This window comes from Rhagoletis zephyria, unplaced genomic scaffold (assembly GCF_001687245.7).
Source record: "Rhagoletis zephyria isolate East Lansing unplaced genomic scaffold, Rhagoletis_zephyria_1.1 Rzeph_scaffold_00815, whole genome shotgun sequence".
In the NCBI taxonomy this organism is placed as follows: Eukaryota; Metazoa; Arthropoda; class Insecta; order Diptera; family Tephritidae; genus Rhagoletis; species Rhagoletis zephyria.
Window position 1 is genome coordinate 96,683 of NW_016157899.1, and position 19,672 is coordinate 116,354.

General features: G+C 34.1%; 1 protein-coding gene across 1 annotated transcript in view; it reads left to right on the forward strand.

The window, feature by feature from the left end:
• LOC108361682 (G1/S-specific cyclin-E2-like) overlaps positions 1-19,672 on the forward strand; it is a 112,346-nt gene that overhangs the window by 84,785 nt on the left and 7,889 nt on the right. The window contains 1 exon segment of the mRNA XM_017614380.1: positions 9,161-9,335. Coding sequence (XP_017469869.1) covers positions 9,161-9,335 — 175 coding nt within the window.

Here is a 19,672-nt window from a genome sequence, read left to right on the forward strand (position 1 = left end):
CAAGCAAAATGAATACATAGCTTGAAAAAGCTTGATCCGTTTGGCTATGACGTAGCAAACTGTGGTTTGAAAATTAAATTAGTGAAAGCTTAGGTGAAAGCTTAATGCTAAAGTCTTTGCCTTCATCGCTTACAGGAAGTTTAAGCAGTAATTTCACTTTCATTCACCCTCTGCCATCGACGTGGCCGAAGTTTCCCTATTATACACCGACGTGTAGTCTCTCACGACACCAATTTTCCAGATTAAAATATATATATTAGATATTTATAAATGCTGTGCTGGTATGTCTTTTCTATGAGCCTTACGCAGTTTCGGTTTCTTCGTTCTTTGAATGTAGGCCAAAGAAGTCATTCTACTTTTTAGTTTGTCCAGTATAAGCCAATATTCTGATTCAAGGCGGCCCAAAATAAATGCTCCAATGTTCTTTAGTTGCTAATTTTGAATGAATGGAGGGAAATGGTGCGTTTTTTGAATACTTATCTGGACTTTAAGATTCAGTGTCTTGAGAACTTGGGTTCATTTTATGGCATTTTCCATGGATATTTTTTTTCAGCACTTCCGACTATACCTCTGGACTGCTTGACGGATATTCTCCTTATTAACGAAAACCGTGTCTCTAAAAAGTCGCATAGAATAGATTCCCGGGATGGTTAATTCTGGCGATCGTGCTGGCCAGTGAATATCGCCTTAATTCAATATCTAAGGTCGAGGCAACGCAATGAGCGGCAAAGCGCCGAGCGGCTGAGCGGCTCATTCACCAATTAATGCATCAGCAACTCTCAAACGATTCTTATAAGCTAAAAAAAATTGTCTGCCTTATCTTATTATTAAGGCAAATATAATGAAGAAAGTGCTAATAAATTTTAAGTTAAGGCTTGAACCAAATAAATTATGCAGCAGCAAATGTATATGAAATGAAAAAAAAAAAAAAAATACATCAAAGCGTCGTCAGCGTGTCGCTGGTAGCAGTTTGTGCAAACACCAAGTCAACTTGACTCAAGTACATAAATTTATTTAAGTTCATCTAATGCATATTCAAACAACTGTATAAAGTTTATAATTTAAACAAAAGTACAATAAATAGACGGCATCGCAAATTTTCACGTCTACAGGTACCTAATGTGCAATAATTATGCGCTATGTGTATTTGTATGTCTACCTATCTACTTGTAGGTACATTAGACCGGGTCGGTCACCGTTCAAGAGAAAAAAGTTTGTACATAATTATCCTCCTATGTTCGTCTGAAAGTTTATTTTATAAAAACTTTGACAGTTAGAAACAAAGAAGGAAGCCGCCTCTTTGGCTGTTTTTATCGCGATTTATTTTTACGCCAAAATCCAGTATGTAAGCTTTTAACATTTTCTAAATTCCGCCTAACAGACACAAATAGCATGTCTCAGTGCACTCGTATGATATATGGTGAATGCCGTCCAATTTTTTTTTTGTTTTCTAATTTTATTTTATTTAGCAAAATGCAAACAAACTTCGCTCCCAATAGACATGTGCTTGCATTGTGATTATTATTTTATCGGAGCGAAAAATTTTCCTTATCACACGAAGTGCTGCTATAAGTTTTATTTATATACTTATAAACAGATGTATGTACATAGACATCTTAATATAGAAAGGCCCTAACTCATATAGTCTCTGAAATACAAAAAGCCGTAACTAAGTAAAAATTCATAATTCCCTTTTGATTGATTATGATGATGCATTTCTTCGAATTCTAAGTCCCCTCATCATTTTAAGCAATACAAAATTTTAGTTAGTTACGGCTTTTTTGCAGTTTAGCGACTATATGAGTTAGAGCCTTTCTATATTAAGCTAACGATTTGTAAGTACGTATATTATATTCCTCATTGTGCATTGAGTGGCGCATTGTCAATATTCAATGTCAACCGGAATTTATGCTACGAAATGCTTAGACCGTCTTGCTTTGCCTCATAAAAGTGAGATTAACTGCCTTCAATTTGCACATATTCATACATACAGTCGGTGTCAAATGTAAGTGTACACCTTGTTGTAATATAAAATTCACAATTTCACAATAATTTTTTCATTAATTATTTATGAAAATATAGTTCATTCTATAACATAAACCATAACAATCAAAGTTTCACACTTTATGTAAAGTACACAAAAATTCAAACAATTTTCATCAAAGTGTCGAAATTTTTATTCAGAAATTTTCGAGTATGCAGTTTTGTAGTCCGTTCAATTTTAGTACAACAAAGTGCAAGTTTCAAGTCGCTAGAGATTACCGTTGATTTTTAGATTTTTTTTTCGTGGAGGGTGTCGCGCTATTTCTGCCATATAACGCGTGATCAAAATATATTTTTTGATATGAAAGAAAATGCCCAATAGTTATATAGTTGCTACTTAAGCAGAAATAAATTACTGTTACTTTACTGAGGTAATTGGTTGAGCTATGCCGTACTCGGTATGTTTTGTAAAGCATTTTGCAGAGTGAACAAAACAAAAAGCTTTTCAAAGGCGCCAACTCTGTGCTGCCTCATTGCAATTGCGAGCGTCGACGTTGACACCGCAGGGCTTTTAGAGAATTAATGCAACAGCACGTTTGCATTTAATAATGACCACTTGTGTAATAGTTAGATACTTACATAGTACTTTTGTGCATTTTGTGCAGTATGGTTCAAGTTGGAGGAGGCCTATCTTCTGCTTGACTTTGGGAATTCTGTTTCCCTACGGTCTTATTAAATAAAGCTTTTAATAATATTTGCTTTTAAATAAATAACTATTTTGTGTGTATGTAGGTGTGCAATTAGTTATGGCTGTGTAGGTGTTCAATTATAACTTTTATATACAGTGGTCGAAAAAATTATAACCGCATCATATTTTGGCAAGTTTTAACATAAGTACTATAATTTTTTTGTTATTTTATTTTGGTAATTTTTTTAATAAAAACATAGTTCATTCTTAAACAAAACCCGTGTAAATCCATGTTTCAAACTTTGTGCAATATTAATTATTTTTTTGTCCCATTTACCTTTATATAACGAATATAAATACACACAATTTAGTTTTGTATGCAAGAAAACCGTAACGTCCCTGCAAACCATTTTTTCAGAGTATTCTGAATCGTAAAGAAATTTTAACGAATTCGGAAAGATCCCATCCGATTTTTTTCCGAATTTTCTAAAATGAAATATATTACGCACACTTCCATTCTTTTACGAAATTTCGGAAGAAAATCGGCGAAGAAATGAAAATAATGCTGCCATGTGAAAAATTTCTTGCAGACTTTTTTCAGAATTTTCTTTATTTTTCGTACAGAAATTTCTTTACGAGTTCGTGTCAACCACTTCATATAATTTTCTTTGAAGATTCGGAAAAAAATCGTTACAGAAATCAGATACTCCTAAAGATTTCGTTAAGATTTCGGGAACTTTGGTTTGCAGGGGTCTTCGGCAAAAAAAGTCTAAACAAATCAATCGTAATTTTACGCCATTTGAAAAATGTAATTTAATTATTCTACTAAAATTCAATGGGCTACAATTCTGCATACTCAGAATCTTGCTAAGAAATCTAATTTAAAAATCTCGAAATTTTTACGGAAGCTTGTGAATTTTTTTTAAATATTGCATAAGGTTTGAGAATTGGATTTACACGCGTTTTTCGTTTTTTCGTTTCGTTCACTATATAAAAATAAAAATACTATAGTTACATACCTATAAAAGCGTAATTTCATTATCTTTTAAATGGGTGTTTATTTGATTGTTTTTCAAGCATTATTAACCTTGTCGTCGTACATTACTGTTTGGCTTAATAAAATTGCACTATAAATTGCAAATTATTAAATGCTCACAAATGAGGCATTTCAGTTGTAAATTTTATATTAGATTTTTTTATTGTTACTATCACTTGTTTGTTCATCAGAGAATTTGATTAAATTACTCTCAAAAGCAAATGATTAATAGAAAATTCCTTAGTAAAAAGATTAAAGAAAGAAAAAGTAGAAGAAGGAAAGGAAAAAGAAGGAAAAGAAAAAGAAGAAAAGAAGAAAAAGAAGGAAAAGAAAAAGAAGAAAAAGGAAAAGAATAAGAAAAGGATAAGAAAAAGATAAGAAAAAGAAAAGGAAGAAGAAGAAGAAGAAAAAAAAGAAAAAAAGAAGAGGAAGAAGAAGAAGACGAAAAAAAAGAAAAAAAGAAGAGGAAGAAGAAGAATAAGAAGAATAAGAAAAAAAAGAAGAAGAAAAACGAAGATGAAGAAAAAAGAAGAAAAAAGTAGAAGAAGAAAGAAGAAGAAGAACCAAAAGGAAGAAAAAGAAGAAAAAAGGAGAAGAGGAAGAATAAAGAAGAAGAAGAAGAAAAAGGAAGAAGAAGAAGAAAAAAGAAGAGGAAGAATAAAAAAGAAGAGGAAGAATAAAGAAGAAGAAAGAGAAGAAGAAGGAGAAGAAGAAGAAGGAGAAGAAAAAGAGGAAGAAGAAGAAGGAGAAGAAAAAGAGGAAGAAGAAAAATAAAAAGAAGAAGAAAAATAAAAACAAGAAGAAAAATAAAAAGAAGAAGAAGAAAAAAGAAGGAGAAGAAGAAGAATTGAAGAGAATGTCCTCGGGGAGTTATATCCTCGCCTCTCTTGCGATTTTTGGTAGTGCTACACTGGAATTGAAAGACTTCGCTCACACGCGCTACAGAAATGGAAAAAATATCCGGGACGTCCAAGAAAAATTCTGACTAAAATGTATTAATGTCGCAAATCGCGGGCATGACAAATGGGAAGTTCTCAGCATTCTGGTGGTTATAAGCGTAAACTGTTATGTCTAGACGTAACTTTCCATAAGAAGATGAAGGTAGACCACTACGTTCAACTGATGGTGAATCCAGCTCTCAAAGTTTCTGACAGTTCCAGCGAAAAAATGGTGGCCCACTTCACAAGTTTTTGCTCAGCGCCATTAACAAAACGCCGGAAGCAGTTCTAATTGCTTAATTGACCTTGCTATCACTGGAGTTAGTGATCCCGGAAGAAGCAATGACGCAAGTGTCGACTGCATTATTTTTTTATTGTGGTTCGGTTATTGGAGTTCCGGACACAACGTGTTTTTTAGAAAGTTGTCAAAGCAATACCCTGTGGGTTGGGCGCCTTAGGACAAACTAATACCTGGAGCTTCATTTGTCATAAAGTGCGGTATTACACTGAAAAAAAACTAAACCATAGCTTCGTTGTTTCAAACTAAAGCACATATGAATTGGCGTCAACGACCTTTTGGTTTCAAACAAATGTATTTTTGGCGATGTTTTCATTTGAATACGATTTCGTTCTGCACTTCACATATGCTTTTTTTTTTAGTTATTGAGAACCCGAAAAGATATCAAAAATTATCTGTTCTGTCTTATGGCGTTCGATCCATTCGATTCATTCTCGATAATAATTTCTAGACAACACCACTCTGTGATCGATCTATCAAATTTTACAAAGTTGCAGAGTGGCATTGTTTGGAAAATTTTTTATTGAGCTGAGCTGGCATCACGCTGCAATCGATCAAACAAACCGATGTTTAAGTTTGTTTAAGAAATCCCTTTTCTGGAGAAAAGTACGTAATTCATTCAGAAAAAAATTATCAAAAATCAACGCAATTTTTGCGGAACTTAAATCTTACACTGTTTTTGTACTAAAATTAAATGGGCTTTGAAACTGCATACTCAAAAATGCTGCAAAATCTGATTAAAAGGTTGAAAATTTATATAAATTTTTATCATTTTTGAAAAAAAAGTTTGAAATATGAACTTATATGTTTTTTTTTAGATAATGAGCTATATTTTGTAAAAAATAAGAAATATTAAAAAAAAAATAAATATGGGAAAAATTTGTAAAAATGTCGTGTCCCTATTTATTTTTTTCACCACTGTATTTAATATGTGTGAGAAATATTTTTCAGTTTTTTGTTTTTCACAATTAAGTTAGTCCTCCAAAAAATTGCAATTTATTAAAAAAGTTAAGAAATTTAAAAAAGTTTAATGGCACATTTTTTCGCATTTTTGTTAAGTTCTGCATATTCATTTCACCATAGTTAATTGTAATTTTTTAGTATCGCAAAACTTTTACTTGTTTTTCGTGCCGCTCTACATAATAAGTAGTGCACCGATAAGGCCACCGTTATTGCAACATTCTGTTGCAACGAATTATTAATAATAAATATGCAACATTTTGTGGCACCAATGTACATACGTACATACATACATATGCACATTCTACTAACCTAATTTTAGAATTTTGCTACGCCACTAATTTTCCCGCTGCGAAAATTACACCAGCCAACAAGACCACCACCACCACCAACACCGCAGCCACCATCATAACAACTAGAGACTATCAACGCCACCAAGTTTCGGCCAAAGTATTATTATCGCTAACGCCACTTGTAAATGAGAACTGCAAGAATAACTGGTAATAGTAGATAATAATAAAAAAAAATTGGAAATTTTAACTAATAATAAATATATAATAACCACCACCGATAACCTTAATGCCAATTTAAATGCTCACATAAAAGTTGCCACGCGGTATCTGACGGTGGCGCAAGCAATTTGGGTTTTTCCCCCAATATACGCTGCGACAAACTGCAGAAAAACCCTCGTCGTCAACCAATATTAAGTTGCATTTAAGTGGCATCGAGCAACAAAGCAAAAAGTGCTAACAAAAAAGTTGCAGAATTATGGAAAAAAGCTTAAAGGAGCTGCGCATACGCAATGCCCCCCATCGCTTATCAGTTGTAATTAACAATTCAAACTTTGTTTTTTTTTTTGTTGTCTTCTGTTGCATATATTTTCCTACGTCTGTAATATAGATTGCGGGGAAAACTGCGAGGGAAGTGGGTAATTTGTGTATATATTGTATAGAAATTATGCGCATAAATGCCTGTCTCCTCCGTCGTTTGTCAAGTGCCGGTTGCCAATTGGTGGCTGGCTGCTTGCTGGTGGTGTGGCCAGCGAAAAAAAAAATTGTATTTATTAAGTAAAAAATGTATACATACGTACTGTGAAGTCAGCATATTTTGAAAAACGTTTATAGTAGGTTTTTTCTATGGAAATTCTTTGAGTAAAAAAAAAACATAAGAAAATTTATTGCAAGTTCTAATTGTTAAATATTGCAGTCGCTGAGCATAAAACAGACATGACTTAGTCATTTGGTGATTATTTTTCATTGCATTTAGCATTTGGCTTTGGTTTTTTCGCCGTGCCAAGTTAATAAATTACCTTTTGCGATTTCCATTGTAATGACTTCCTCAATTACCAAGCTACACACATAGCCATAACTCATTAACCTACTGAAATATCTATCGGCTTTGCAACAAAATTGAATAGTTTGAAGCGATTACATACATAGCTTTACTACGCATAATTATTTAATTGTTTTCAATAATTCGTTGTTCTTCATTTGTTTTTTTTTTTGTTGGATTTCTTACGTTTCTACGGGAATTTAGAATATCTACTTATTTTAATTCAATTTAATTTTATTTTTATTTTGGCGGGAAGGTCCGTTTGGCTAGCACTACATTTTTACTCCCCCTTGCTTACCAATCTCCTCTGGCACCTTAGGCTTATATCCGCAACTTCACGCAGGTTCACGCAGGTCGTCAAAAAAAGCGACCCCAGAAGTTGCTATCTCATCTCGAGGCATTCCAGGAGAGAAGCAGAGCAGCACTGCCATTTTCACTTCATAAATATTGCATGTTCTGCATTGAAGGAAATGGCCTTTCACCACCAACGGCGTGAAAATATATTTTCTCTTTCTGGGAAATACGTATATTAGCTCCGAGGCCTTCTTTAATCCCACCTATGCCAAGCTTGCCTAAAAATCAGACAGTTCGTAACTTCTATCCATCTCTCATTTTCAGGAACAGCGAAAAATTATTTCAACAACAGCTTACAAGTGGCAATAGACATGCCAGTGTATTGTTTTCCAGAAGAATCTTCTTGTTTCTGTCCCTTCCTTGCAAATTTGTCTGCCATATATTTTTTGAGTGAGCACTCACATTTTATTAAGACTGTGCTGAAGAGGTCGGCGACAATCCAGTACAGTTTTTTTTAGTTATTAAATGTTAAGAAACGCATAGGTGCAATTATAGCTTTTCTGTAATACCGGCACCGGCTATAATAAAGCCTCATAATAGATAAAAACTCAGCTAGGAAGACAACTTAGTAGTCTTTTTAAACGAAATATGCTCCTGAGGGCAGGGTTTCACGAAAAATATTCCTCCATCTATTTTGTCATGGAGCTGCACATTAAATTTCACTACTACCGATTCCTCCCTGATTGGAATTACCGCAGATAACTTTCTATTTGGACCCATACTTTGAATACACATTACATTATTTTAGTTTTCTTTGAATTTTGTAATTTATATTGTTTATGTGAATATTTTGTAATTTATATTGTTTATATGTATATTTTTTATATATGTAATTTAAATATTTTTCAAGTTTTTATTTATTTTTGTTGATTTTTTAATTTTTTATTTATTTATTTTTCTTACTTTTGTTTGTTGTTAATTTTTTGGAATATTGTTTTAAATTAATTTTTAAAAATTTATTGAAAATTTATATATTTTAATTTTTTAATGTTTTTTTTAAATATATTTTTTTGCCTTTTTAATATAATTAAAATTATTTTTCATTTTTGCTGTTTTATCAGCTTATTTTTTTAATAACAATTTTACTTGAAATCTATTTTTAGTTATTCTTATATTTTTGTTAGTATTTTTATTTTTTGTTAAGTCTTAGTTTTCGTTTAGTTTGCAAATTTTGTTCGATTTTTATATATTTTATTTTTATTATTATTTTTAATTATTTTTTTTTGTTTTTGTTTTTATTGTTTTTTTTGTTTTTTTTTGGTTTCTTATTTTTTCTATTTTTTAATTATATATATTTTAATTGATGTTTTTTTTAATTATTTTTGTTTTAAATACATATAATTTTTACTTATTTTTTGTGCTATTTTTTATAAATTTTTTAGTGTTTATTTTGCAATGTTTTTATTTATTTATTTGTATACTTTATTTTCGACAGACGAAATTTTTTATTTTTTATTTAAGTTTAAGTATGATGGAATTGAATCCATTAATTTTTATAAATGTATGTAAATTATAAATTTTCGAAAATGTGCTCTAATAATTTTTTCTCTCTTTTTTTTTGTCTATTGCAGAAATGGGAACTTTTTGTGCTGAGTCGACTTGGCTGGGACTTGTCGTCTGTTACGCCTTTGGATTTTCTAGAACTATTACTTATCCGCCTGCCAATTAAGAGTAAAGAATGTCCTGATTTGAGTCTCGAAAAAGTAAGACAACATGCGCAGGCCTTCATATGTTTAGCAGCCAAAGGTAAGCTTAAACAACATCAAAGCAAATATTAAGTTTTTGAAATGTCTTCATGGCTTTCGGAAGTAGTTAGATTTTCTAATGTGATGATAATGTAAAATGGTAAATACATAGTATAAATCTCTTGAAACACTTTCTGAGCTTATCTTAGTTGCGCAGAGTTTTCTCCACACCATAATTGCTTTAGTCTTAATGCATTTCTGCTTTTGCAATCCTCCCATCTTTCTTCATACTACAGTCAAGCCCTTGCCAATGGTTCTTCTCTGCCAATATCGTCAGCCGCCAAAGTATGTATGTACATAAACGATATCCCTTGAATGAAGTTACCCACGATTGTCTGGCGTTAGTCGGTGTGCTTTTATGTCTACATCAGACTGAAAATAAAGTAAAAAGAAAAAACCATAACGTTAATAAGAAATCGCAAACCACGCAAATAACCTGTCTGCGGCTTTTTCATGGCATTATCAGCTGTAGCAGAAGACAACAGGGCAGCATAAAAATGAGCCAATGAGGCAGCGCGGCAAGCGCATGCGTTCCTGATGCCGCTGCTGCAACACCAAATGTTCTCGGTTAGTTCATTATGAAACATTTTTTATGCCTTGGCGTGTGGCTACAGGACGCATAGCGCAAATACAGCTCGAGCTAAGCATTGTGACCCTTTGATTTCGTTTGGAGTCCGGCTTTATGACGTTCTGGTTGCCATTTCGTTGCCACAGTTTCAAACAGAGTGCAACATTGATTTTACATACATCCATGGATTTTGTATTCATTGAAAATCGCTTGCGCTGGCTTCTGGACCAGCACACACACATAGATAGTTAGACTGATTGTCTGTCTGCTTGGTGTGTTGTGTCTCGAATGTTACGCCACATTCCAACTAATTCATTATTGATTAACTCAAGCGAAGGATTGCTTATTTCGATTTATTGAAACTATATGGCCCATTAGCATTGTTCTGTAGTTTTCGATTTCGGACTTTTGTCCTTTGTGAAAGAATTTTGAATGAAGAAACATTTAAAAAATCTTTTGCAGATTGCCACTTAGGCTTCAGCTCGACCGTAGTACTTTTTGTCTTGAAAACTTTTCTCTATTAAGTAGTTCTATATCGAAAATGATAAAGAAACATCCAGGAGAACGGCTTTAACACAGGGATTGAATACAGTTGCAATTTAGTTAGATTTATTGTTCTACAACTTAAGAGTTTACTTCAAGCTTAGAAAATTTATAAAGTGAAGTACTTTGGACTGTGCTATAATTTCAGATGTTAGATTAAGACGATATTAATTTTTCAGTGTGTATAAGTCAAAGACTACTTCACTTATACGTGCGCGACCACGCTAGTGGGCTACAACCAAAGAGTGCTGCTCCTCTTTAGCTAATCTGCCGTCTATCGCTTGTATGGACCATAGAAAAGCTGAGTGCTGTACATAGAGGTAATCTTGGTAATCGGCATAGTGGCTCTATTAATCCTTCCACGAAAACTTTCACGGGCACAGATTTCAGTTGTGAAATTTTACGCTATGTAATATGTATGTAACGCTTTTCTGTAACCTTGGCCCATATACGCCTTCCTGAAAACTAGCATCATTAAATTTGGATCCATCAGTCTACCAAGCTTCGGATTATTCACTTATTCACAAGAGTCCCTTTCAGAAATTCTAACCTTGTAGGACTTGAAAGAGAATGGCACTGTGGCTGTGATATTTGCTTTTTGGTTGTTGTTGTTTCCGAACGAAACGAAAATGACACTGAAGATGACACATCGCCGAAACCGGCTTGTCTCCAAACCAAATTTGACAAGGGCTGGCGAAAAATCCTTCAAAAACATATCGGTTCTAAGATACTCTGATGGCGCCTGAAATCTCTACTGTTCATGCTGCTTAGTCGCGGCACTCACAGGACATTTCAACCAGCCTTTTTCAATCACCATAGCTAAAGGCGGTATGCCTATGATAGAGTGCCTCTGTTGGACATGTGTGCATGGCTACACGGTGGAGCTTATCCAGAGTGACGCCGGAAGTTTTTTCTCTAGCTGTTGGCCATCAGACAAGTGCTGCGTATGGTATAATCGGTTTTACATTTGCAGGGCGAGTACGTCAATTTTGGAAATATTTCGTATGTTTAACAATAAAGCCTTTGACAAACATAAACTGCCTTAGTGGTATCCGTTGCGAGGTGTGAGTTCCAGTTAAGTATTTTATCCAGTGTCACCCCCAGTTGTTTCGCTTATTGTGAGAACACATTCTCCGTCCCTGCTAAGGATGTGAATTTTTTCGCTTTTTACGATCCCGGAATTTTCGGGATGTCGTTATCAGAATCCCGGGATTTCGATATTCATTAATTTTCAGCAACTTAAATTGAAAAAATTGCTTCTATCTCTCCTACCATAAAATAAATAATATCTCTGAATGGGTTTGAAACCTAATTTTTTATTTAAAGTGGCGTTTTTATTTTATCTCTCTGACGCCAAAATTTGAATTCCAAAAATTGCTTCAAAAATTCAATGCAATGTAGAATAAAAATATGGGTACCAAATGAAAGATGAAATTTCTTTAGAATTAAGAAAAAAAAATTTAATTTTTTGGATTCACAAGGACGAATAGGTAATTTTTTAAGCTGATAATGTTAGAAGGACAAAATTCGAGGATGTTATCGAATTTATATAAGTCCCTAACATATNTCTCTGAATGGGTTTGAAACCTAATTTTTTATTTAAAGTGGCGTTTTTATTTTATCTCTCTGACGCCAAAATTTGAATTCCAAAAATTGCTTCAAAAATTCAATGCAATGTAGAATAAAAATATGGGTACCAAATGAAAGATGAAATTTCTTTAGAATTAAGAAAAAAAAATTTAATTTTTTGGATTCACAAGGACGAATAGGTAATTTTTTAAGCTGATAATGTTAGAAGGACAAAATTCGAGGATGTTATCGAATTTATATAAGTCCCTAACATATAGTTTTTTCAAAAACAAATATTGCGAAATTTCAAGGATAAAATTTTAAAAACACATTTTCAATACTTACCAGTCCTTATGCATAAAAAAAAATTAAAGCTGTTAAAATTCGACAGAATTTTCCCTTTAATTTGATACCCATACTTCTTCCGTAAGCCCGTTTCACTGAATTTTTATCCTGTGTACTGGGTGGACATCATTTTGGATTTTTTTTTATTAATACGGTTTCTTTCCCTTATTTTCGCTGCTTTTTATTTTGTAATTTTTTCTCCCGAAATCTTTACCTTTGAAATTCGATTGCCCTTTCGACTAACACGTGACTAAATCAAGCGTTTGCCAAATTAAAACAGTGGCAATAATGAAATTTTATACTTTTTAACATAAAACAACAAAAAATAAAACGAGTGCATTTAATAAGAAGTAAAGTACAAAGTGCCGACAAATAATCGTCAAAACGGCAGTCAAATTTTGTGTGGCAATAAACGAACCAACGGTTGGTTGAAAGTTAGTCGCGTGGAATAGGAAGCATCAAAAAAAGTGTCTTTGATTTAGGGCAAAGAATATATAAGAACAAGAACGGCATAAAATATGGAATCTCTACTTAATTTGATGGCCAAACGCTGGATCTATGATATTCAAAACCTTAGCTGATCGTACAGAAAAGGTTTAGCTTTTTTTGGAGCATTGGCTCAAGCAAATTCCAGCGAAGCAAAGTTAGTAAAATTAAATTAAAAAAACAACATATAACAAAAGCAAAGCAAACTTTGCCGTCATTTCTTCATAGGATTAAATCGAATATTTCGAACCCCTGCGGTTTATAAGACACACCAATGCGAGAACTATGAAAAAGGTAATTTTTTTTACTACCTTACGAAACGTACCACACGCTACAGTGGTCATTTTTTGTAGTACTGTTATTCAAAGCCATATTTTATTGTTTTTTGCATTTTGCATTTTTTTATATTTTTCTCCCCTTCATTTCGCGCAACCACACCGCCGACAGGGTTAAGTGGCATACATAGTAGCGGGCAACGCATGCCAAAAAAATTAAGGGAATCCTTTTCACACATATTTTTTTTTTTTCAGAAATCTGCTTTATTCCTTTCCCTTGAACACAACGAAATTGTGTAGCTGCTGCCTGTGCCACAGCGCAAAAGTGTCGAATTACAAATTTTTTGCTTAGCAAGAAATTTACAAAAAAGAGAAAAAAAAACCTTTTCGCCACCGAGACGCCTTCACATATTCGATTGCGCTATTTTTAAACTGTCCTCATAAACCTTCCAAAAACATTTTATAATTTTATAACATAAGATGAAGATAAAAAAAAAACGATGTGTGAATGCCGATGAGCTTGAATTTGCGGTTGGCGATGCTTTCTTCGGAATTTTATTTTATTTTATTTTTTTTTTTTCATTGTACTCAATACCCGTAATAAACCGGCACCTATTTTTCGTACAGGTAATTTGAGTAATTTTTTCGTCGCAAGCGTTCTCCGCCCGCCCGCGCTGCGCCATTTCGACGATGGAGTATTCTGAAACTCGCTTCATCGCGCTTCGTCTGTAGTTCACTCGCTCTGTGTGTTGCGCATAAATTTGCCAAGTTAATTTCTTAATTAAATGTCGCTTGCAAATGAGTTGACGACATAACACATATCCCCCACAAGTTCTGTACTACGCACCATACACTACATCTTTTCGGCATTGGTCTGCGGCGGCGGTGTAGAATCCTTTTTCAGTGAATTTTTTCTCTACCATTTCATGCATTTTTGGTATAGTTTTATTTTTTTATATGTGCGATTCTTCTTGTTTTTTTGTCCTCACGCATTCGACATACCCATATTGCATTTGCATAAAATCACAGTGTAATAATAATAATAACAACAATGCATAAAATAAAAGAATGTGGCATGCAACGCATAACATAACTGAAACCGGTATACATATGATAATATGCACCACAAAATTATCATCAAAAACAAAAACAAAAAAAAAAACAATAATTGAACGAAAAAAAGAAAAGTAATGAAACCTTCCAAGGCGCAGAATAGGCAATCGAAATCCAGTTTCCAGTTCATGGCGGCGACGACGAAAAAATGCAAAGGATGCAAAGCGGTTTTTTCAACTCCTTTTCTTTGTGTTTTTTTATTTTTTTTCTACGCCACCGAAGAAGGCCTCCAACGCAGGCAGCAAGAAGATGCGTTGTTGTGATTTTATCCAAAATTAAAGGTATTACAGACAACAAAAAAAAAAAACGTAGAAAAAGTGCAAAAATAAGCAAGACAAAAACGCAAAAATGCGAATGCTATTGCGAATGCGAAACGATCGTAATTCATTTCTCAGCGACCACCTATTGCTACCACGGCATGGCAATACCAATGGCTCCAACATTCACATACGCACACACACACACAGCGTCTAGCAAAACTACAAAAAGGAAGCGCATGTGCGCCTTTTGGTGTTGTTGCCTGTTTGCGTTGAAGCGAATGGCAGTGGTAGTGTAGGTAATTTTCCTTTTCATGCTAGTGTTGCCTGGTTTGCTCCTTGCTGCTGCGTTATTGTACTTTTGTAGTTACTTAAATGCATGCACATTAGGGTGGTACAATTTTTGGAACCGAAGAATAGCGAAAATAAGGAGACGCGTGTTTATAGTTATGTATATCTGAGCGCACTTGTGGTACATACAGTGGCGGTCAAAAGTGGATGAATGATGTTTCGTATTTAATATTTACAATGTTTTTCAAGCTATAATTTTTTTGATAGTTTTTGTTATAAAAATATGGTTCATGCTTTAACAAAAACCGTATAAATCACACTTTCAAACTTTATACTAAATTTAGAAAAAATCCACAAATTTGTATCTAAATTTCCAGCTTTTTAACCTGATTTTTTTTTGAAATTTTTTAAGTATGCTGTTGACAGGATTATAAAATTTTAATAAAATTAGTGCAAGCATTGAGCGGCTAAAAAATTTATTTTTAATTTTTATCTAAACTCTGCAAATAACAGTTATTTTTGATTTTTAGATTATATGTCTTCTATAACAGTTATTGAAGACTTTTATTTATAAAAGTCGTAAAAAAAATCTGTCAGTGACTTTAATTTTTTAAATGATACTTATATGTCATTTGTATAGATCGTAATAAGCTTTTGTTTCCCAACACCTTCTTAACTGCGAAAAATGACTTTTATGACTTTTATACGAATGATTTAAAAAATAAAAGTCGGTGACTGATTTATATTGATGACTTTTAAAAGTAAAAGTCACTGATTGATTTTTATTGATGACTTTTATCATTTTAAATCATATTACTTAAAAATCACATATAATTGTTATTTTAGATTTATATTACAAAAATCAAAAATAGTTTTTTTTTTTTTTAATTTTGCATAGAGATTGCAAATAAAAATCTATTTTAAAATTTGAGTCTCGGTGAAAAAAAGAAATCGATAGGTATGTATCACTTAGTTGTAGAACATTTCCTTCATAGTGAATTTTCCATGGCAATAACTGTTATGTTCGGTCACTGCTCTCTTTACTTTCGATATTCTTCAGCTCTGGAGGTGGCAGCGGAAAGATTAAAAAAAAATTGATTTTACTGCCTATTTTTGTACCGCCTTAATGCACAAGCATATGTATACTGAATGTGTTGCTCTTTGTTGCTATTCATTTATTATTATTCCGTGTACTTAGCTAAGTAATTTTTTTCGTTCACCTCATCTTTTGACTTTTGCTTACGTGCCGCCTCATCTACTATACCTTCAACTCCTGCACTTTTGTGTTTAACTATTTATTGTTCATCTTTGTTGCTATTATAATCTGTTTTTTTTTTTCTGTGATTTAAAGTGCCTTGGTTATTGTTGCAGTTTCTGTTGAATTTTGTTGCTTTTTGTACCAGCAGTGATGTGACCGAACGATTATTGCGGCCGTTCACAGCGATTACAACATTGAACAGTGGTTTTGAAAAGTTGGCTTATATCGATTATTTAGTCTTCAACTCTGCTACTGTATCTTTGGTCAAAATCAGTCATGCCCAACGTTGGCAGAACTCCGTAAGCAAGTGCCCTGCGCTGGGCATGCCTGCTCTAAATTCATCAGCTTTGTCTGTCTTCTGAGCTCATCTGATATCCTTTTAAAATTCTGATGGTATCCGGTTGGTTGGTTAAAATGGCTTCGTGACAATCAGTTATCAAATTTTAGATGTTCTCAAGCCACAAACTCATGTAAACCTTAAGCTGCTTGGCGGTCTCCTCCAAGCTCGAATCCTTGCAGCTGCGGCAGAGTTTGGAGAAAGAAGCAAACAGCCTGGATTTTTTTTAGATATTTTCCATGCTCATTGCAGAATCCTGCAGTGGAATTCTGACAATCGCTACCCTGATTTTCCGTCGGCAAAATTCTTGAAATCAAAAGCAGCGGGGCCTAAAAGTAAAGAACATGAAAAAGTGTACTCAGAAAAATATGGCAGTAGGGGAGAAATGCAACTAGGTGTCGCATGTTTTTAGCAGATTTTTGGACATCAAAATTAGCGACAGCGAATGTTGGAATGCGGCTGTTGGTAGGACGTAGGCCGTATTCCGGCTATGTCTGATAATCGTTATATATGTATAAGCTTTTGAGTGGCAAGTTTCTGAATTGCAACTACTGATTTTTTTGGGCGAAGCGGCCATGGCCACCGCATGGAAAATATTTACTACAAAGCCACACCTCGCCAGCTCACCCGCTGTCTCATTCCCGTATATGTAAGCACCTTTGCCTGAGGCCCATATAAGTGTATTGATCAGGAACTGATACCAATTCTGTCCTACAGCCCTTCACAAGCTGTGACCTAACCGAGGCGAGGACGGGAAGAGCGCCTGAATTTTGCGACTGTCTGCTCAAAAAAATATGCGTTTTCGGCGCGTGGATGGTAATTTTATCGCCTCATTAATTGCAAATGCTTGGAAAACCTTTGCGCGGACCAATAGGTGGAAGGAGTTGCTCAATAAAAATTCCTGCACCCATTCTGTGTGTAAAGACAGCCATTCCCTTGAAGCATCGGGGTAATGTGGCGTGGCAGTAGCTTCATACATAGCTAAGGATATTTCTCCCCTTAGCGAAAAGTGCGCTTGCTGTTTGCAGCTATTAAGCTGTTTCCACCTCATGCTTGAGGAATAAAGCCCTAATCATGAGCAAGGCAGGAAGTTAGTGGCGAAACTAACAATTTGCAGGTCGGTAAAAGGGATGTGAAAGTACTTTTTCTTGAAAGCTAGTTTGCTTTCTCGCTTCAGGGTATATAACAATGCCCTGCGACCCATATCACTCAGGCTCTGGTACTTTTGAGATGAGGTCACATGACCTTGATGGGGAAGGATAGCGTAATGAGAAACGCGCGTCTTAAAAAAATTATTTCATATGCCCTGTGGGAATTGCATGCATTTGCTAAGTAAGCGAATATAATAAGCAACAAATGTTGCATATTTTTAGGCTAACTTTTTGGGTTATCCAAAAATTTCTAAATGAAGTTATGGGGTAATACGATATTCGCATAAATATTTACAATTCAAAAGTTGTTGCTATGACAATTATTAGAAACCACTAGCAGGTAAAAACAAGAAGAATTGAAGGCAGATAAAGTCGAAAAAATGAAAAAGTGAAAAGAAATTACTCATAACACCGTGCGACAAAAACAAAAAAAAATTCAAAACACACGAAAACATCGATATACTCACGAAACTATGGGCCAAATATAGTAAAACTACGGTTTTAGTTTTTCACTCTGACGTCAGGATTTTTTTTTCAAAGGACTTTGAAATTTTAATGATATGATTAATTAAAAAAATGATTTCGAATAGGTATTGAAAATGCACTTTTAATAAATTTTATCTTTTTAAGTTAATAAAGTTTGCAGGCCGAAAGAAATTCGATGATGAGGTCGTGTGTATATTAGTTCTCAAACAATAATTTTTTCAAAAATAAATATTGCAAATTTTCAAGGATATCTAAGGAAAAAACTTATTAAGGACATTTTCCATACCCATTCAGTCTTATGCACCAAACATTTATTCTGTTATAATTCTACAAAAATTTTTCTTGCATGATACCCTTGTTGGTATCCGACATTGCACGGAATTTTTAAAATAATTTTTTGAAATAATATTTTTTTTTTTAATTTTCAAACTCCTTTAAAAAATCCTGACATTAGAGAGAAAAACTAAGTACGCAGTTTTACTATAATTTAGCCATAGTTTTGCGAATATATTAAGTTTTTTGTGTGTAAAATTTACTATCGCAGGGTGTAATACCCACTACAATTCCTTTTTCTCGCTAAAACCTTTTTAATGCCGAACTGCGACTGCTCCTCTTTTTTGCTTATTTTTTTCGGCGTTCGTATTCCTTTTCCATAGCCAAATGTTGCACGCAAAAATCTGTTCAAGCGACTCAGACTTTCATGGAATTTACAGATAATTGGCTTTAGTTTTATGCGCTGTAGGACACTCTACGCTTGCGCACATTAGTATTTTATTACAAGACTGCCTAAAATGCTATGAACGTAGGCGATGGAAAGGATGTACATATGTATATCTACAAATAAGCAAGAAGACCTTAAAGCTTACACAGAGAGCGATAAACAAAAGGTTTTTGAGAAAATAAAGGCATTCAAATGTTTATTTCCATTTTCATTGAACATTCGAATTTTGCTGGGAACCGATTTTTTTTTTAACTTTTTTTTTTGTTTTGATTTGTGCGGCTTCGTTCGTACTTCACACGCATTTAGAATCTAATTTGAACTTGGATATGGTCGCAGTTACGTTCGCGGTATGCAAAAAGGTCTCTTACAGTTATTACTTCACTTAACTGGCAATTAGCTGCGGTTGCCCTTCTACACCAACACTGCCACTACCATCACCACCACCACCACCGGCAACAGCTCCAGTACCAGTCAGCAAACCATATCGCAACAACAACAAGTAACGGCAACGAATCGTTGGCAATGAAGCGGCGACTTACTTAACATTGCATAGCTAATTAAAACTGTAAAAAGTAGCAACAGCAGCAGCAGTGAGGAGACCACCACCATCTGATGGGGAATTTAATGTGCAATACATATGCATAATGTGTTGATATGCAAGCATATTTAAAATGAGGTATACATACATACTAGACTCCTGCGCAATTCCATTTAAACGGCCCAACAAGACATCCGATCGCCGCGCAAATACTTTCCATCCCCTACTTTCATCGTTCGGGTCAATTGTGAGTAAGCATAAACCAGTTTCAGCAAGCGTACGTAAACTACCGATCAATAGCAACACGCGTAGAGTATTTACTTTGCCTTCCGCAACTACTGCGAGTAAAAGGTATTTGACAGTAGAGTACTCTACTGGTAGTACTTGAGTATTTTCGAAG